The following is a 21,956-nucleotide window of genomic DNA, read 5'->3' as shown; positions in this document are numbered from 1 at the left end:
ATGTTGCAACTCATTTCTACAGCTGAGTAAACTGGAGCACCATGAAATAAAGTGTCTTGCTCAAGAACACAACACACACCCCGGTCCAGGATTTGAACTCACAGCCTCATGATTGTGAGCCTGATGCTCTAACCATCGAGCCATGGGCCTATTCAATTACAATACTCAGAAATTATATGGTGTTATAACTGGAGATGTAGTCCTAAGTGTGACTGTTAAACATATTTTATGGTAAATGAAATATCTTTCAAGAAGTCTGGTTATTTAACTGCATAACATGTGAATGGGAATAGGAATATCACTACTTAATAATTTCCTCTCTTTCTCTAAATCAAAACATTGAGAGTTTATTTTGATCAAGGTCTAATGCAGTATGGTTGATGACATACCACTATTGCGTTTTATATTAATTACAAAAATGGAAGTGGATTTTAAATAATGATTAACTGAAACATTTTTATAGTTGAGACTTGAGTGTTTTAAAAATATTCTCCTTGTGGGAGGTCTACAGTAGATAAACACATTAATGACAAAGAATATGAAAAATATATTATACTGAAGTATGTCTTATATATATTTATATACCAAACCTCAAAACAAAGAAATCAAAATAAAATATTGTACATTTGTATATTCTTCACCATGTACTTTATGATTCACAACAATTAACGATACTTCAAATTCCTTTCAGCTTACAAACTTGTCTCTTCATTTCTAGTACAATGTTGAAATTAATAATGACACATGCAAATTAAAACAACATCCCTACCTGGTCGACATCGACATTTTTTAATTGCTCGAACATCTGTCACAACTCCATGGCAAGTCTTGCAATAATAGAAAGCCCTATAATATCAACAATAAAAAATATATATAAATATACTAAAATGAAAGAAACCTGAATTAAAATTCAAGATTTTCTAAATTATGAAATGGAAATGAAAATTTCATGGGTGACAGGTTGGAAAAAATATTTTAATTGGTATAGCAGAGAATAATAAATTGGAACTAGATGGATATATGCATGGCTGTGTGGTTAATAATTTACTTTGAAGCTCATGGATATACAGTTGACTCTTGATTGACATCATAGGCATATGCCTTCTACCATAAAAAAAAAAGACTCCGCCGGTTACGACGACGAGGGTCCCAGCTGATACAATCAACGGAACAGCTTGCTCGTGAAATTAACGTGCAAATGGCTGAGCATTCCACAGACACGTGTACCCTTAACGTAGTTCTCGGGGAAAATCAGCGTGACACAGAGAGTGACAAGGCTGACCCTTTGAAATACAAGTACAACTCATTTTTGCCAGCTGAGTGGACTGGAGCAACGTGAAATAAAGTGTCTTGCTCAGGGATACAACGCGTCGCTGGGAATCGAACTCACAACCTTACGATCATGAGCCGAATGCCCTAACCACTAAGCCACGCGCCCTCGCGCCTTCTACCATAGTCTTTGATCAAACAAGGCCTTGGGAGGGAAGTTTGGTAGATGGAAACTGGGAGGAACCCCACCAGAAGGACTGCTCCTTCTCAGGTGAGAATCTTAATCCATCATCCACTTTAACATTATTACTTGGCCCTTGGGTACCTTCAATAGAGTTCATGCTGGCCAGCACATGGGCCAGTCACCAGTCTGAAAATATTTTTCTCCTTAGTTCCTAATAGTTATGGAGTCCCTGCATAGGGTCATAGACCCTAGATGATATGTATGACAAAAAGGACATGATAGAGACTTATAACTTGGAGGACAAGTGGGATAATTTGCTGAAAGTTACTGACCAGATCTCTGGTTGGAGCAAAGCATCAGCAAAACAAAAAGTAGCATGCTAGTGGAATACCACTGTAAATAGAACCTTAAATGCTAAAAGTCAAGGCTGAAAGAAATTGGGGACCAAAGAGGAATACCATTTTACTAGAAGAGAAGCTAGATAACAAGTGTATATAGCATGGAGAGTAGCTGAAAAAGAAGGTTTGCTGGTGTTTAGTGCTGGGAGGATTAGAGGCATGATGTGTTCCAAATTACAAGGCAGAATGTCAAAGCAAACCAAAATATCACAGGGGAAAAGTGTGCCCAAAATAATAGTGGTGCAGTTTCCTTGAGTGATGAGAAGAGAGAGAATCTGATAGACTCACTATGAGAGATTGTTTAAAATGGAAAATTTGTAGAGGGAAGCTACTGAGATAGATAGCTATGTGGTCAAATTGGCTACTAAGCATATGAAGTCTGAAAAAGCAGTTGGTTAATGTAGTATTCTGAAAATACCTGAAGTAGGGATAGAAATATGTGATCTGTGGGTGTGTAAGAAGTGTAGTGGAATCAAAGACAGGTTGACAGAGAATAGAGACTTTGCTTGTGGTAGAAGTACAGAAGTAGAGAGGCCTTAGCACATCAGTAAAATAAATTCCTTGCAGTGCACAGAAGGCTCTATAGAAGTAATTGATGGCTTCTGTTACATAAGTGATCTAATCAGCAGTTGGGGAGGGTGTTCTGAAAGCATAGTGGCCAGAATTAGAATAGATTGGAATACATCCAGGGAGCTATTACTTCTGCTAACAAAAATAGGATTTGTTTTCTGGGTGAAGGGTAGATTGTATGATGTCTGTGTATACACTGTGACATTGCATGGTAGTGAATGCAAAATATGTGCAATGGCTGTAAAGAAATGAGGTGATATGCTCGATATGTATAATTACTGTGCATAAATGACAAGGCATTGAAGGCGGCAACCTAGCAGAAACGTTAGCACGCCGGGCGAAATGCTTAGCAGTATTTTGTCTGCTGCTATGTTCTGAGTTCAAATTCCGCTGAAGTCGACTTTGCCTTTCATCCTTTTGGGGGTCGATAAATTAAGTACCAGTTGCACACTGGGGTCGATGTAATCGACTTAATCCGTTTGTCTGTCCTTGTTTGTCCTCTTTGTGTTTAGTTCTTGGTAGGTAGTAAAGAAATAGGTATTTCGTCTGCTGCTACGTTCTGAGTTCAAATTCCGCTGAGGTTGACTTTGCCTTTCATCCTTTCGGGGGTCGATATATTAAGTACCAGTTGCACACTGGGGTCGATGTAATTGACTTAATCCATTTGTCTGTCCTTGTTTGTCCCCTCTGTGTGTAGCCCCTTGTGGGCAGTAAAGAAATAATAAATGACAAGGCATAGATAATCCGAGAGAAAAATTGGGTATAAGAGGAATCAACTGTAGTCTGCAAGAGTAACAGCTATATTCATATGGAGATATAATGCATATGGATCATGACAAGTGGGTGAAAAAGTGCCAGGAGATTCATGTGGAAGGATTCAATAGAAGAGGAAGACAAGGGCAAACTTGATGAAGGTTGAACTCAGGAAGCTGGAACTCACAAATGAAATGACAAGGAAATGTAATAAGTGATGGGATGCTGTTGAGAAGGACGATGATGTTTAAATATAGGATGGGAACTGTTAATTCTGCTGGTAATGGCTGGGAAATTTTTCTTCATGCAAAAGATTATATGTAAAAAGTGTGATGTTGCAGTGTAATGAGTGACACATGAGGATTGTTTATGGAAGATGATTATATAGATGAGGATTATTAGAGACATACATATACGAATACTGCAAAAGAAAATACCTTTTAACTTCTTCAGCAGATTCTGCAATGAAGAATCCTTGAGTTGCTCTTTCTATTTTGATTTTGGGTCCTGGGTTAATTGCTAGAGAACTTTCTCTGCTATCACCAAGACGTGCTTCAATAGCTAACAACAAGAGTTTCAGTTTCGTGAAACATAACCTATAAAATAAAACATAGTATAAAAGAATATAGACAAATATATACATTATTTTTTTTTATTACATGGTTAAAAAAAAAACGGTCTAATTTCTAGTTCTTTTGTCCATTTTTGTAAGCTGAAATAGGTTGGAGATATTGTCATGGACTATGTCATCTTGCACACCAAGGCGGCAAGCTGGCAGACATGTTAGTGCGCTGGGCGAAATGCTTAGCGGTATTTCGTCTGTCGTTATGTTCTGAGTTCAAATTCCGCCAAGGTCGACTTTGCCTTTCATCCTTTCGGGGTTGATAAATAAAGTACCAGTTTCGCACTGGGGTCGATGTAATTGACTTAATCCATTTATCTGTCCTTGTTTGTCCCCTCTATGTTTAGCCCCTTGTGGGCAATAAAGAAAAAAATATGTCATCTTGCACACACAGTAACAGAGAGCGTCTGACTTTGGTGTTGTGTATGTCTTACAATGTGGACTGAATACAGTTCATCATGCCACTGATACTTTATGACACCTCATCACAACCATTTTTGTCTTCCTTCAAGCTACTTCCCTCCACCTGTATATATTGTGGTGTAGCTGTGTCTCTCCTATGCCTGTCCCTCTATCATAGCCTTTCAACACCTGATATAAAGCTGCCTCCCTCTCAACTACTACCCCACTCAGACAAGGGATCTTTTCTATGTCTTACAAGTTATTTGGTAACCTCACAGATGCTGGTGTCATGAAAAAAAATACCACCCAGTATACTCTGTAAAGTGGTTGGCAGTGGGAAGGGCATCCAGCCACAGAAGCCATGCTAAAACAGATATTAGAGCTCAAAGTTGTCCTCTAGCATTTTGAATCATGTCAAGCTGTCCTGATCATGTCAGCATGATGATGATATACATGGCGCAGGAGTGGCTGTGTGGTAAGTAGCTTGTTTACTAACCACATGGTTTCGGGTTCAGTCCCACTGCGTGGCACCTTGGGCAAGTGTCTTCTGACCAATGCCTTGTGAGTGGATTTGGTAGACGGAAACTGAAAGAAGCCTGTCGTATATATGTATATATATATATGTATTTGTGTGTATGTTTGTGTGTCTGTGTTTGTCCCCCTAGCATTGCTTGACAACCGATGCTGGTGTGTTTACGTCCCCATCACTTAGCGGTTCGGCAAAAGAGACCGATAGAATAAGTACTGGGCTTACAAAGAATAAGTCCCGGGGTCGATTTGCTTGACTAAAGGCGGTGCTCCAGCATGGGCGCAGTCAAATGACTGAAACAAGTAAAAGTAAAAGAGTAAAAGAGATATGTTTGCTGAACACTTAGAGGATATATATATATATATATATATTATATATATATATATATAATATATATATATATATATAAGATATAAGACTCTGGAATGAAACTCCAGTCTTGCTCCACTTCACTTGGCTTGCATTCCTTTCAACATCTGTGTGCTCAAGCTGGTACTGTATAGAGGCCTCCTGGGCTCCTGTCTCCATCCGGAGCAGGAATTAGTCTTTTCTTTTTGAACTTTGATCCCCAACAGTTTTAATTTTCAATCCCTTGTTTGTTTAATTTCACATTTTTTACCACTTTATATACACACTACCCACCTCATGCTTTCCCACAGTCCCTATATTCAAAATTCCTTACATACCCACACCCCTCTTATAAACAAAATACCCAACATCATCCACACAAACACATTTAAACAGAGTACGCATACACATTGCAGCCACATATACACTTAAAAACATACACATACACTAGCACACATACTTCAATTAATTTCACATGCCACGCATATGCACACACACACACACACATATATATATATATATATAGTAGCCAGAAAATGAAGACACATCTACACTTCCTAACCCCCAACACACATTAATGTCCCCTGTTTTCACATAAACATGTTTAGCCAGTATAAATGCACACAACAGCCTCATACACACACAAACGAAGCACACACACACACACACACAAATAAACTAGCAAATAAGCACATACACATACATGTCAGGTCACAATTGTAGCCCTTGACACTCACACCTAAAGCGACCACTCAACTACTTCTACTTTTTCACCATGCCATGATGGCTGGTTACACGTGTGTATCTATGTTTCAAATTTTTCTTTTCCTTTCTTTTCCATCTCTATCCTATCTGTCAGAAGAAGAGTGTATACTTGAAACATTAGACATTTCCTTCTGTTTCTATTTTCATTACTTCTGCACAAAACACATGTGTGTGTGTGTGTGTATGTGTACATACATACATGCATACATACATATATAGATAGGGTAGATGCTTTCAAGAAACAAATTGACCTCCTGGTGTCCAAGGCACCAGATGAACCTACATCACAGCAAGAAACTGAAAAGAGAGCAGCAATATGGAACTCCCTCCTTCTCCAAAAGTCAATCGCATAAGAATAGCCATTGAAAAAGTGATAACACTAGCAGTGCCCCAGCATGGCCATAGCCTTTGGGCTGAACACTTAAAAGAATAAAAGAATGTGTGTATGTGTGTTTGTATGTATGGATGCATGTATATGTGTATATATGTATAAACAAAGTGAAGAATATTGGTTTTCTAAATATTGCACAAAATAATGATGTTTTCATTCCTGAAATGAAAAAAAAAAGTTTTTACATCCCTTTTTTTTCTAAAAAGAAATAAATAAACTATCTTAACTAGGGTAAGAAGGATTTTGCATATTTTAATATTTGCATTTAATGTGTTGCAGAAAATGCATTTTTTTTTTTTTTGAATTTGTATTTTTCAACTGGATGGTTTTGTTACTTACTACTAACCATTCAGCTATGAAATAAGATTAACATCTATTTTGAGCTGAGTTGGCCAAAGGAAATAGAAAAAAATAATAAATAAATAAAAAGATGCAGATAATTTTCAGACATATATATATATGTATACACAATAATTTAAGAAGGAAACCGACAGCCTGTTATATGATAGTATGCCATCTCTAGCTATCTTCCATACATACAGAAATATCTAAAAACTGAAATTCAACAAGTTTAGTAGTAGGTAGCTGTGCTATATATAATCCTATGAAGTTGCTTCTTACCATATAGAACTGGTTCTTAAGCGTGATACCTCAGTTTAGGAGAGAGATGTAAATGCTATGTTGTGATATTCATACTTTTTCAAAAGGTTAGTAATGAGAGTGGAGTGGTTATTTAGTGAACGATAGTGTCATTAGTTATGTACACCTGACGAAAAGGGTGACAAGAGATGAACAAATATTGCAAAGAGCTTCATTTGAAGGGTACTGGTTTTTGTAATTTTCTTACTGATGTTTATATCTTTTGCTGATTTACATGAGTGAATGAAAGGTAAACACTTATATACATACATATTATATATATTATCATCATTTAATATCCGTTTTCCATGTGGGCATGAGTTGGACGGCTAGATCAGAGCTGGCAAGCTAGAGAGCTGTACCAGGTTCCAGTCTGATTTGGCTGGATTTCTATAGTTGGATGCCCTTCCTAATGCCAACTGTTTTACAGTGTGCTGGGTGCTTTTTACATGAACTAGTATGGGTGTTTTCACATGGTCTGGCAAAGGTGCTTTTTACATACCTACATGTATATACACACATACACACACCTATATGTATGCATATATATATATATATATCTATACACACACATATGTGTGTGTGTGTGTAGTGTGTGTGTGTGTGTGTGTGTGTGTGTGTGTGTAAGAAATTCCTTCAGACCAATGAGGCAATCAGTTCTAATAGTATCCCTTCTGTTACCTTCAAACTGTGGGCAGCAGGGATAGCTTTTGCAAAGCTTTATTATTTTTTTCTCTTTATAAGGGCTTATCCTAAACTTTGGAAACATGCAGCACTATATCCCTTTCCCAAGAAAGGTAATTTTCTTGACCTTGCCAATTACTGTTCTACTGACTGCACTGTTGAAATCTGAAAGGTGAGGAAAATAGTTATGAACAATCACTGTTTTTATTAATGTTAGGTGATGACACCACTACATGGTTATTCAACCTACCAAAAATAACACCCAAATCTTTTTCATATTATAGTCTAACATCTTTAAATAAGGAAGGACACATTGGATAATGAATTTGTAGATGCACTATCAGTGTTATTTTGAGACATTAAAAATAAATTTGGAAGGTCTTATTTTCACAACTAGTGTGACTCCAATCTACTATTCATACTACATAAAATGTCTTTCAAAGTAAAGTTTCTCATAAAAGATTATAAATTTACTGCAGCAGTTTATTTACTACTTATCTTTCGTTATTTTGAAAGATTTAAGACTTCAGATATCAGTTGATTAAATTTGACATTTAGAAAATGAATAGCTATGATAGTTAATATGAGTGCTAGAGTCAGAATCTATTATCTATTTTACTCTCAGATATACACAAGTGATTTCCTTAATCATGTTCTATTAAGGAAATAACCTTCTAAACATTCCCAAATAACTTTTTGAGAGGAGAGCTTATAAATTAAATGTACTTTCAGCAAAAAATACTCCGAGGAAACTGAGGGTTTTGTGGCCTGCTGCTAATGAGAAAGGGAAATATAAAGAGTTTGAAAACAAGGTTTGTCGGGCTCTTTATAAAATGACAGGCTCTACAGTGGAGAAACTGGGTAAATTATCAAGCTCAATATATGATATAGGAAAAGATTTATTTGGGTTCGTTGGACACAGTGTGAGACGACTGTTGTTATTGCTAGGCCTAACTCATCATAAAGTCAATACTACCATGACCGATATCCAATCTACAGTGGAGAAGGCCAGCCACTGGATTTGGATAAAAAGAGATGATGAGCGATGGCTAGAAGGATATTGAGCTTAATTTGATAACCTGCTGATCTAGCAAGTGAGGCCTCGTATCAGTGAGGGGGGGAGGGGCGGTGTGCATTGATGCCGTCGAGAGGTAGGCCCCAAAACAGCACGCATTCTCTCCTGATGACCCCATACACTTGCTGGCTTCCGGTATACAGAGCTTTTGACTGGTAGAACTTGCATGTGCAAGTTGTTTGCAAGACATCTACACAAAACAGTATATGCTCTCAGGAGTTTAACTTCAATGGTCAGCACCCATCTCGATCTCTTATGGTAAAAATGATAATACAAAGTCATATATTTTTCTTTTACTTGTTTCACTCATTGCGCTACAGCCATGCAAGGGATAGCCTCGAAGAGTTAAGTTGGACAAATCGATATCAGTACTCTTTTCAAATCTTGTACTTATTCTTTCAGTCCCTTTTGCTAAATCACTAATTTACAGGGACATAAACAAACCAACTGGTCGTCAAATGGTGGTGGTGGGACAAACACAAATACAAAAACAAACACACATGTGTACACACACACACACTCACGTGCATACACAGACACATACACAAAACAGATTTTTGTCAACCAAATTCACTCACAATATATTGGTTAGCCCTGGGCTATAGTAGAAGACATTTGTTCAAGGTACTGTGCAGTGGGACTGAACCCAAAACCACATGGTTGCAAAAAGAAGCTTCTTAACCATACAGCTATGCTCATGCCTTTATTTTAAAGAATATATTTTGCAGATTTTGGAAATTTTCTAGCAGTTTAACAAAAATATTTTACTGACAGTAAAAATATTTACTGACTAAATATTTAGTAAAAATATTTTACTAAATTTAAGCATTTAAGAAAGGGTCAGAATCTGGGTATAAAGAACTGACATTTGCAAATATACTCTATTATTATTTATGCCATTTTTCTTTAAGCTGAAGTTTAGTAAAATAATACCATAACAATTAGATGTAGCTAAAAGAAATATTGAGAAACTGTTGTCTTTGATGATGGAAAAACCAATACTATGATATATATGTTATATGCTACTCTTTACACAAGAGTATTGTTTGTAGCAATGAAGCATAAAAGTTTTCAAAGGTTAGCGAGAATTAGAATGAGTTGATATACTAGTTGTATAATGTGAAGTGAAAGATTGTCACTTTTTGGCAGTAATTTGTTCTGTAAATGAATGGTATGATAAATATTAATGAGCGAATGCCAGAGAAATAACCATTGTCATGAGAAGAGAGAAGTGGAAAAGTTGAGCTAAATAATAACAGAGCTTGAGAGTATCAAGTTAAAGGAGTTAAGTAATACAGAAAACATAACTGAAGGATAAATACATGTGGAAAAAGAGTGGCTATAACTATTTTATGCCATTACAGTAAAATGGAATATAATATAAAACTGATTATAATAATGGTAATCAGGATGCCTTCATTCTATAAGTATTTTTAATTCATAACAGAAATGAAAATTATTACAATCCATTTATGTTGTTGTAATTATCATATATCAGAGCTTTATTTGCAAGGCTAAAAACTGGCAAACTCTTCAGTTATATAATGGGAAAATGACAGCTTGCCAAAGTGAAAAGATACTGGTTAAATGTACTAAGTGTGTACCAGGTTAGAAGTGTACTAAGAAAGGAAATCTAAGCAAATACAACAGAAAATACTTTCTTCACTCAGATATATAAAATTCAGACAATTCAACAGCTTAGAGCTGGAAGTAAAAATTAGAAGATTTATTTCCTCAACTGATAGAATTTGACCCCAAAATGATTTTCATCTAGCCACTAAAATATTTTCTGACATGATTTGTAGATACTCTGAAAAAGATTTCCAAATTTTTTGGAATAAACCAAAGTCAAAAGTTTTAAGAACTATGAAAGGTAGTTTTTACCACACTTGTAAAAAAACAAATAGAAGTTCACAATATTAGAAATCCCTTAAGCAGTTAACAACCAGTTGATTTTATTTTCAAAAAATTTTTTCATTCTTTTATGTTGAAATTCTTTTTCTTCTAATTCAGTTACCTTATTTATAATTTAACCTGAAATCAATATCTATGAAACTATTAAATATGTCATTGAAAAAACATAAAATTAAAAAATTTGACATTGAATTTTATATGGCCTCCCAATGCACAGAAGAGGAACATGAAGAATGAATTAACATTAACAAATTTTGATATATTACAAAGAGATAGGAACGAGGTTTGCACAGCATGCAAACTTCGTTACAAATAGATAAGGATGAGGTTTGCATAGCATGCAAACTTCGTTACAAAGAGATAAGGATGAGGTTTGCATAGCATGCAAACTTCATTACAAAGAGATAAGGATGAGGTTTGCATAGTATGCAAACTTCGTCCCTAAATCTGTGTAATATATCTTTGGGTATAAATTAGAGATACTAAATTACTGAATGTTTGTTCTTATTGTTAAAGTATCCAAGTGTAAGCTGGTCGACAAACTACTTCCATGTTCTTGAGTACAGAATATTTGAAGCCTATTTTCTCTTTCTAGTTTTGTAATCTATCTTATCTTCTAATTGTTTCAGTCACTGGACTGCATTGAATCTGAAACACCATCTTGAAGGGTTTAGTCTAATAAATCAATCCCAGTCTTATTATATTGGTCTCCTTTGTTAAACTGTTAATTTACTGGGATGTAACCAAACCAACACAAGTTGTTAAGCAGTGGCAGGGGTAAAACACAGACACAAGCACAGACACACATATTACAGCTCTTCCACAAGAACTTGTTCTGCCTAGCTCCCTTTTCTCATACTCTAACCTCTCATCCCTGAGCCTAATCTGATTTCCCCCTCCTCCCTCAGAGTTCATAGTCTTGCAAGTTGCATGACAACCTCAGTAGAGGTGGCATGACAAAAGCACCTGGAACATGATGTAAAGTGGTCGGAGTAAGGAAGAGTAGAAGCCATGCCAAAACAGATTTTGAAATACAATGCGGTCCTAGAACCCATTGGGTCCTGTCAAACTGTTCAACCCATGCCATCTTGGAACATGGCATTAAATAATGACGATGATGATGATGATGATGATACATATGATGGGATTCCACACAGTTTCCATTTACCAAATTCACTTACAAGGCATTGGTTGACCAGGGAAGACACTTGCTCAAACTTTTTGTATATTTCCCTGTTTCAGTAAATATGAATTGTTTGAAAGAATTATTATTCCAGAAGCCGAACTATGATGAAGATGATGATGATGATATTGATGATGATGATGATGATGGTGGTGGTGGTGGTGATAATAACAAAACAGAAATGTGTTCACTTTAATTTGGTTGAGTTGAAATGAAAATGCTGCTGAACAAAGGAAGGATGCATATCCAGCCATATAATCTTTTAGCTTTATCAATTAATTTGCAATTTGGTTTTAATTACCAAGTGAGTTCTAGATCTAGTCTCATTGTACTTGCTAACAATAACTGCAAACATCATCATGAAGAGGAAGTTTTAACTAGTTTTCATCTAGCTTACCTAAACTTACATCATAACGAACCTACAGTAATTACATATATATATATATATATATATATATCAACTTATAATGAATAAAGTGAACACTATAAAGATAAAATACATAGAAAAAAAATGATTTATGAAACAAATTGTACAATTGTTCTGGAACAGGATGTTGCAGATGGTACTTGTAAATAGCCTACATTTGATGAAGCTTAGATAATTTATAATTAACAATGAAATTAATAGCTAACAATTATGACACCATCATAATACCATAACTGATATTTTTAGGCAGATTTTTCAATAATGAAATGGTTACTGTAAATATTACTGATTGAGAAAAGTAAAATTATGGCATATAAATGATGTGTGGATGTACTTCAAAGAAAAGAAATAAGTTTGTTATAGTAATTTTTAAGCAAATATTTTCCATCATCTGTGATGAAAACTTTACGTCCTGTGGACACAGGCGTGGTAGTGTAGTAAGAAGTTTGTTTCTCAATCACATGATTCTGAGTTCAGTCCCACTGCATGGTACCTTAAGTAAGTGTCTGTTAATATAACTCCAGGCTGACCAAAGTGACTCAAGGGCCGAGAGTTTTGTGTATTTGATAAATGCCAATGCATGAAACTTGCTCCTTGAGTCACTCCATTGCTTCTGGTAAATATCAATAAAAAATATGTATATATATATATATACATGTTTTGAGTTCTATTTATCTGCTTGCATCACCAAACCTAACCTGTATATATAGTTATATGTATACCACAGTAAGTTTTTACTTTTATACACACACATATATGTAGGTATATGAGTGTGTGTATATGTGTGCATATCTGTGTGTGTGTGTATCTGTGCATGTGTGTATCTGTGTGTGTGTGTGTGTGTGTGTGTATCTGTATGTGTGTGTGTGTGTGTGTGTGTGTGTGTGTGTGTGTGTGTTATTGTTGCCTTGCATTGACATAGTTTGATAGTTGTAAATGAGTGTCACCACCATGCAAGCCATATCCTTTGTTTTCAATCTTCTGTGAAAACATGTCTGGTCATAGGGAAATATTACCTTGCTTGGAAACAGGTAAGGATTGGTGGCAAGAAGGGTATCCAGCCCAGCTGACGAAAACTCTGCCTCTACAAGTTCCATCCGACCCATGCAAGTATGGAAAAGTAGATGTTAAAATAAAGACAATGATGATAATGATGATGATGGTGATGATGACTCATTTTAATTTTAGTGAGTAATATAACCAGCGGTTAGCAAAAGGAGGACTTGGAGTACAATGATTACATCAGCATCAGCTTTATTCTTTTTATCTTCTATCACTATAACAATAGCCTCTGCTCTTCTGAAATGCTATCTACATCCACTCCCTCCAGGCTTTATATGCAGGTAAATGCCTATCTATCTTCATATCTAATCTGGTTTACCTACCAGATTCCCTATAACACACTTTAACCAATCCTTTCACTTAATAACAACTTCTGTCTGGAATTTCTTTTACAGCAAATTTTTTTTCACACAAATTTATAAAATAATAGATCAGACTAAAACAACTTCATTAAGATTTGAACACCTGGTTATGTAGTTAGTAGTTCAATACTACCTCATTCTTATGATCTTCCCCACAACTCATATCATTGGCCACCCCTCCACCCTTGGTCAAGATTTACTACATTCATCTTTTCTCCTATCTCTAACTCCCTCCCCACACACACCACCAGACTCTTTTAAGCTTTACCTACTCACTCCTGCCAATCACCTGCCCTCATACTTGTCATCTTGTTGCACCTCAAGAGCACACTCAGACACCTAACTATCACCATATTTATTTCTCTTTCCAGCTCCACTTCCATCTGTACCTATATATGATTTTTATTAAGGCACACATTGTATATGCCACAGAACCTCCCAAAACTAGAAACCATTATCTAAGTATTATACAAGCCAAATAAGATTATCTATGAAGTAAATCAACCAATATCAATATAAGCAATCACCATAAACCATGAATCTACAAACTTGTCCAACTTTATGAGAATGAAGGACAACTCAGAATATAAACCTCAAGACATAAAAAAATTCACAGACAAGCATATCAAATATACATTCCCATCATTAGTTGCCAAGCAGATATCACTATAATTTCAACACTTTGGCAGTAACATATGTAGGCCCACTAAAAATATTTTTGGTAGTCATTTATTCAGGTAAATTTTATTGTGTTGCTGAGGCCTCCTGCTATTATCACTATCACCTGTACATATCTTTTCACTTGATCTCTCCATCACCACCACTACCTCTCACCATTACTTCACAGTATCACTTGTTGCCAATGTTATTTGATAAATAACTAACATACATAATGTGATAGCAAAATAAATAAATAAAGACAAAAAAACAAAAGAAAATATTTATAAATACTCTGCTGCTTCTGGAAATGTCATCCCACTAAATGAACTGGACAGATATTCTGTGTACATTTCCATTGCAGTACCTCTCATGTAATCATTCTGCCATTGTGCCATATCAGGAGACTGAAAAAGAGAGAGAGAGAACAAATGATTTTGTTATAAACAAACACTTGTATGTGTGTGTATGCATAAATAACTCAGTGTGTGATCACTTAACAGTGTAACACCTGAAAGACAGTTATGTTGTTTACTTTCTCCAGTGCACAAAGGCTCTGTAGCTCAGTATACTCTTGCTGGAATGAAAAATATGTTACTTAAAAAACTAGTAAGGGTTGGTGACAGGAAGAGCATCTGGTCGTAGGAAATCTGTTTTAATAAGGTTTCATTATGCCAGTACAGAAAAAGTTTTTATGATGATAATAAATTTTCAGACGTTTAAGGTGGTGAGCTGGCAGAACCGTTAGCACGCCGGGCGAAATGCGTAACCGCATTTCGTCTGCCATTACGTTCTGAGTTCAAATTCCACCAAGGTCAACCTTGCCTTTCATCCTTTTGGGGTCGATAAATAAAGTACCAGTTATGCACTGGGGTTGATGTAATCGACTTAATCCGTTTGTCTGTACTTGTTTGTCCCCTCTATGTTTAGCCCCTTGTGGGTAATAAAGAAACAGATAATAAATTTTCAGATGTTTTATTCAATGAACATTAATTAAGACAGTTAAAACCTTTCATTCTAATTTCCTTATAAGTGAAGTAAATAAGTACTGTTTTGAGTCCTAGGATTCAAAGGGTTGATTACCTGGTTTTGCCATGGTATATAAGATACCAAAAGCATAATATTCCCTGAACAAGACACCAGTCTGTCATAGAGTTATTCATTTACAGCTGAGTGAACTGGAGCAATGCGAAATGAAGTGTTCTGCTCAAGAACACAATACACCACCTAGTCCTGGAATTGAAACCACGATCTTGCAATCACAAATGCAACATTCTAACCACTAGACCATGCAGCTTCAACATATTCTGATGTACAAAAGTAAACTATAAATTTTAATTTTTATCCTGCAGATTAAAGAAAGGCTTAGAGGAAGAATCAAACAACATTGTTTTCAAGCATGTGACACAAACAGATTCAAAGACCAAGTTTTCAGTGAGACAATAGTGCTAATAATGGTTTAGTGTTGCTGAATAAGATTTTAGTGTACACATAGCTGACTGTTCATACAGCTACTTAAATGAGATGTTACTTACTATTCTAACATAATAAGGCTGGAATTGGAATTTTCGCAAAATTCCAATTCTTTCAGAATAAGCAAGTAAAGAAAAGAACTCACAACTGATATCATCTTTTTACCTTTCACTTGTTTTAGTCATTGAACAGTGACCATACTGGGGCACTGCCTTGAAGGGTTAAGTCAAACAAATTGACTCTAGTACTCTATTATAAGTCTGGTACTTATTCTATTGGTTTCCTTTGCTGAACCACTATATAACAGGGATATAAACAAACTAAAATTGGTTGTCAAGAGGTGGCAGAGGACAAACATAAACACAAAGACACACACACACACACACAAACACACAACAAGCCTCCACCCAGTTTCTGCTTACCAGCTAGAAGCTGCATGATGGGACTGAACCCTAAACCATGTGGTTGCAAAGCAAGTTTCTTAACCACACAGCTATGCCAGGACCTATACAGCTATACCTGTGCCTATTTTGTTTTAGTTGCATTTTATAGAAATTTGGAATTTTGCCCTGTATGTTAACGATTCTGCCAGCTCGTTGCCTTAATAATAATAATAATAATAGTAGTAGTAGTAATAGTAAAAATAAAAAAATAATTGTAAATAGTCTTTAACTAATCAATGGAATCTTATTGCTAAAAATAGATTTTTAAAATTAATTTTTTCACCAGCTAATTTGAAATTTCATCATAATTCTAGTGCAAGACAGGCAGACTAGATTTTTCTTCATTGCAATCATACAATGATGATAAAGTATTGAAGCAACAACAAAAATACAATAACAAAAAGGCTGTTACTGAGTTTGGACACATAACAAACCAAATGATCATTAACTAAACTTGTCAACCGTTCATCTATTCAATTATAATGTGGTAAGTACTGTATGACAAGAGGTTAAGTTCCTGATAAGCCTAATCTGTGATCCAGTCTGAATTGCTTGCTTATGTCTATTTTAGCCTTTGTTTATTTTGCTTTTGATAAAAGCATGACTGTCACATAATCCTATTCCAGTTCCTTACAAATCTAAATGACAAATATTACCCTATGGGGAAAGTTTTCAACAAATTCAGTTTCAATTCTCAACTGGAAATGCTTCATTTCATCTACAGCTCTGGTAAAGACAGGAATGTTTCAAAGACCCAATCACCTTTCTTTTAAAAAAGAGAAAACTCAAGCTTAATATCTATGAAAGAGATTAAAAATTACACTAAAAATTTTGTTGATGTAAATATATAGTTCATAGACAGCTTTCTAAGCATTTCAAAAGATTATTTTCTTTCCAAATATTTTATTTTTTTTACCTTAAATAATAATTGCTTAGGAATAATGTTTTTAAATCTATTTCAATGATTGCTTCTTATGTAACATATTCTTTCTCTCTTTCTCCAGACACACATGCATACACTTACACATGCGCACAACTTGTTCGGTTGGAAGAAGAATTCTATTAATATATGAACGATTATATTCACAACTGAAAAGTCTATTAACCAACGCTATTTTTTTTATTGTGCTTTCCTTAATTATGCATACAAAACACACTCATAAACATTTTTTTTTCTTTTCCTTAATTCTTTTTACTATTACATTTCACAGAACAGTTTCTGTTTGAGTGATTTTTCCATCACTATTCATCAAATATTCTGCAATTCTAGCTTACAAGTTTCCAGTGCAAAAAACAAACAAAACAAAACAAACAAAAACACACAAAAAAACAACAAAAAACAAAACCAAACAAAGTACACCCATTCCTTACAAATACAAATAATAAACAAAAACTGAAATAGTTAGGAGAATAGGTTTGTTACAGATAGGTTTTTTAGCCATCTCTTAATCTAAATTTATGCCACACACCTTCAGTTTCACCTGATTTCTTCACATTCGGATCTAAGTAAGGTAAACAGCTTCTGACAGAAGCTTTTCAGGAATTTGGTTTTTATGATAAAGTTTATTTTTATAACAAATAGAAAAGTTTTAGTAATTTAATAAAAAAAAAAAAAAAAAATTGCTTCCTGATAACCTTTCCTTCTTCTCTTCGATTGTTTCATTCTTTCTTTTTTTTTTTTCTAGTTACAAAGTTTGTTTATTTCTCTAGGAGGGAAGATGTGTAGGGTGTTAGATAGTATTATAAGGTTAGCTGGGTTAGTTCATTGCATTAGAAGAGATTACTGGCAACATATGACTATGAGTATTAGGTTCCAGAATGATGCAGTCCTGCAAAGGAAAGATTCCACATTAATTTAGTCATACTAAATTTAGTATGGAGTGTACACAATCTAAGATATAGATTTGCGAAAAGAACATCTTCAAGTATATGGAATCAGATATCAAATTTCAGTTTGATTCCTTCCTTTCTTTCTAGCTTGGAGATCTCAGTCCTGTGCTTGTCTATTATTTTAAACATTGCTCTCAAACGATGCAGTGGAAGAACCTGGAGATACAGTACTTCATTGTTATTTTGTCTTGTTATAATCTTTATTTCCAAGTGGCACAACTGTATCATCTGTTTCTTTGGTAGTGGCTTGTTAAGAATAACAGTCCAGAACCACTTTCCTTCAACACATTTATGTGTATGCTTCTGTGTGTGTAAGAAACTGCAGAGTAAAGTAAAAGAGAAAAAGTAGCCCTGAGGCGAAACACAAAATAATTTTACGAATAATTAAAAGAAACTGGGATCATTAGGTGAACTACTTACTGGCTTGTAAGACCTCATTGTGAATAAATTAGCCATTAGTGTCGAGAAGCCAGGAGCCAAACAACTTTGAGCGATAAATCCAAGCTTTAACTCAGCAATACACACGGCATCATCGCCACGTTTCCAATCCCAGCTGGGAATGTTTAACAGGTAAGCCTGTAGAAAATATAAAAACAAATTAGAATGATATTCAGGTAAAAGTATTTGGAAAATTTAACTCCACCCCCACAAAATCCTTAAGAAACAATTACATATAGCAGGGAAGGTAACAATTCTTATGTGAACAAATTGTGAAAGGTTGTCAAGAAGATGTGTATAAAATTCAAATTAGGTGCGTGTTGTGTGGTTAAGAAGTTCATTTCACAAGAACTTATTTCAGATTCAATCTCACTCAGCAGTATTTTGGCATCTTCTATGATAAGTCTTGAGCTAGCCAATGCCTTGTAATTGAAATTGATAGCTAGAATGTGTGTGTGTGTGTGTGGTGTGTGTGTGTGTGAGAGAGAGAGAGAAAGAGAGAGAGAGAGAGAGAAAGAGATAGATAGATAGATAGAGAGAGAGAGAGAGAGAGAGTTATTTGTCTTAAAGTGCCTCAGTGCCTTTTTTTTTGTATTGACACCACTCGGAAAAAAAACAACAAAACAGTGCCTTTGTTTATGTATTGTAATCTGATGATGAGACGTTGGCCTCATGGATACTGTGACTGGCAATCTGGCATCCCATGAACTTAGCAGTACTATCTCCAACTCTTTCTTATAGGTGCACAGAGATAAATATTTGGAAATGCCAATTTCAATAGAAATTCTTTTCTTTTTTCTTCAGAAAGTTCCAAATAGAGAAGCCACTTAGTATAAGGGACTGTGAAGAAGGAGAAATTAAGACAAAAGTAATAAATTTACTTTAGATTTGAAAGAGATCATATCATAAGAAGGAGGAAAACAATGAGATGGAAAAAAGTTCCAAAGTTAAGAAGTTTGAGGAAAAAGCTTCAAGAGTAAAAAAATCTTCCTTATTTGTGGAAGCACAGTAACATGTGAATGAAGATGGTGTAAATTTTGAGCCAGGCAAGATGGCACAAAGTGATCTGGAATTACGAGAGAAAGTCCATCAGAGCACTTCCTGTGGCAATAACGACAGAAAAGACTAAGATTGGTGATGTTACATCGATGTGACAAGGGTTAAAGCAAAAGAGGGACCAATCATTTTAGTCAAACAAAGTTTCATGGTTCCAAATTTAACACCTATGAAAACTTATTGAGCTTTCGCTTCTGAAAGTCAGAAATATAAATTAAAAACACTCATTAAAGGCTGGTAGGTACATGAGTAATTAAGGCATTGCACTTAGAAAACAAAAATAAGCTGGCAGAGTCAACAGAAAGTTCAATAGATTGCCTAGCAGGATTTGTTCTAACTCTCTGTGCTCTGAGTTCAAATACTACTGTAGACAACTTTGTTGTTCATCCTTTCAGGGTTGGTAACTATCAGTCCTTTGTCTTAAAGGTGGTGAGCTGGCAGAAACGTTAGCGCACCGAGTGAAATGCTTAGCGGTATTTTGTCTGCAATTACTTTCTGAGTTCAAATTCCGCCGAGGTCGACTTTGTCTTTCATCCTTTCGGGGTCAATAAATAAAGTACCAGTTACGCACTGGGGTCGATCTAATCGACTTAATCCCTTTGTCTGTCCTTGTTTGTCCCCTCTATGTTTAGCCCCTTGTGAGCAATAAAGAAATATACCAGTCCTTTTTCTTTTTGTGTGCCTGTCTCACTTTCTTGAAGAAATTGGTTGGAGAGGGATGGGCTCTGCTAAGTTTTAAATTCTCAAGAAATGTTGTATGTCATGACCAATCCACTATAGCTTCAACAGAAGTTGAGGCCCAAAGCAAAGCCATAATTATACTTGACCAACAACTTATTCAGACCATGACAACCTATCCAACCCATCCCAGTAGAGAATGATATATGATGATGATGATGATGATGATGATGACAACGATGATGAAGATGGCAATAGTAATGATGATTGATATGCATGATTGGAAGATGGATTACCTTGTTGTGATACTGCAACAGCTGGACAATAACTTTAATCTCTGAATGATAATTCTTGATTGAGATTACTCTCATGATGTTTGCAGCATCTTCTTGGTCAGGATCATCACAGTATTTATTTGCTAGCACCAAACATGCATCTGCCTGCTGAATCTGAAATAGAAACCAAGAACATTGAAGAGTAAAAATGTAATAAATGTGTTAACAGTAAAAACACACTGACACTTTAACACTGTTATTTGTCTGTCTGTCACTGAAAGACAAACAACAGAATTACTAATAAGTGGTTTCTTACAAACTTTGGCACTATACTCTTTTACTACTCACTGTGAGGAATAATTTATATGCCAAATTACCGACTAGTTATTTATAATTGAAACCCCTGCAGTTTTACCTTTGTGACAAGCCAATGGGGTACCTCCTCAAGGTTGGCTAACCAAATAAAAAATTTCAACCAATTTCCCTCAAATCATTTCTGTAGTCTTAAAATCTTCCATAGTCCAAGTTATTTTACATCAGGTAAAAATAAAAAAATACATGAGATGTGTATGGCTAAAATGTTTTTACTGAAGATGGGTCTGTGGGCTAACAATGATAATGTGGTGATATTTTAGAGTATTGTCCAAGAGAGGCAAGGAAAAAGAGAGTGTGTATAAAGTAGAATAATGAATTAAAAATTGATATTTTATGTTGTAGTGAAGTTAGGAATCATATTTGGGTGGTCTGAGAGAGAGCGGAAATGAAGAACAGAGCATAAAAGAGAAAAATAGTGATTTCATGGAACATTAGGATGCATGAGCTTATATTTCTAAGTAGATGACAAAAACATTTTTAGCTACTTTGGATGGATGGATGGATGGATATGGGGGAGAGAGAAAGGAAATGAAAATATGACAGAGACACATGATTGTTTTAATTACATATACAAATGAATGCATGTGTGTATGTTTTTATGTATTTTTCATACAACAAACACTCAAACAGAAAACTTGTAATGGAAATGTGTAATAGAAGTGTAAAAGAGTGTGTGCATGTGTGTGTGTGTGTAAGAAAGCGGAATATTAATTTTGTAGCAATAGTTTGCTGATGTACACAACTACTTGTTACTTCACCTTGTATGTACATATAAAGAAATTTACAGGAATAATTCGTCAAGAAGGTGAGAATAATAGAGTGCAAGTGTATGTATTCAGATAAATGCAACATAGTTTGTTAATAGATTCCAAATGGCTATAGGTACAAGTGATTGGCTAAGAAGCTTGCTTTGCAATTCTGAGGTTCCATTTTGGGCAAGTGTCTTTTACCATAACCTTGGATCAACCCAAGCCTTGTAAAAGAAAATGGGTAGATAGAAACCGGCAGAAGCCAATCAGATTGATTGTTTTTGTAATTCAAAGGGCCAACCTAGCCATGCACTATAGTATGTTGATCCTGTATGAAGATTTCTT

The 21,956-nt window shown here is 35.2% G+C and overlaps 1 protein-coding gene across 16 annotated transcripts in view; it reads right to left on the bottom strand.

Annotated features, from left to right (window-relative positions):
* The window catches only part of LOC115228444 (calcium-activated potassium channel slowpoke), a 334,128-nt gene that overhangs the window by 113,801 nt on the left and 198,371 nt on the right, over positions 1 to 21,956 (bottom strand). For all 16 annotated transcript variants that reach the window (XR_004997920.1, XM_029799032.2, XM_036500503.1 and 13 more), the window contains exons 10-14: positions 20,509 to 20,661; positions 18,461 to 18,616; positions 14,529 to 14,641; positions 3,612 to 3,770; positions 770 to 846 (exon numbers count right to left, since the gene is read on the bottom strand). Coding sequence is in view for 15 of the 16 variants with exons in the window: in XM_029799032.2 (XP_029654892.1) it covers positions 770 to 846; positions 3,612 to 3,770; positions 14,529 to 14,641; positions 18,461 to 18,616; positions 20,509 to 20,661 (658 nt within the window). In the remaining variant the exon portion in view is untranslated. The remainder of the gene's footprint in view (positions 1 to 769; positions 847 to 3,611; positions 3,771 to 14,528; positions 14,642 to 18,460; positions 18,617 to 20,508; positions 20,662 to 21,956) is intronic.

This window comes from Octopus sinensis, linkage group LG2, assembly GCF_006345805.1.
Source record: "Octopus sinensis linkage group LG2, ASM634580v1, whole genome shotgun sequence".
NCBI classification, from domain to species: domain Eukaryota; kingdom Metazoa; phylum Mollusca; class Cephalopoda; order Octopoda; family Octopodidae; genus Octopus; species Octopus sinensis.
The sequence above is the reverse complement of the archived record's forward strand: the minus strand, read 5'-3'. Positions and strand labels throughout refer to the sequence as shown.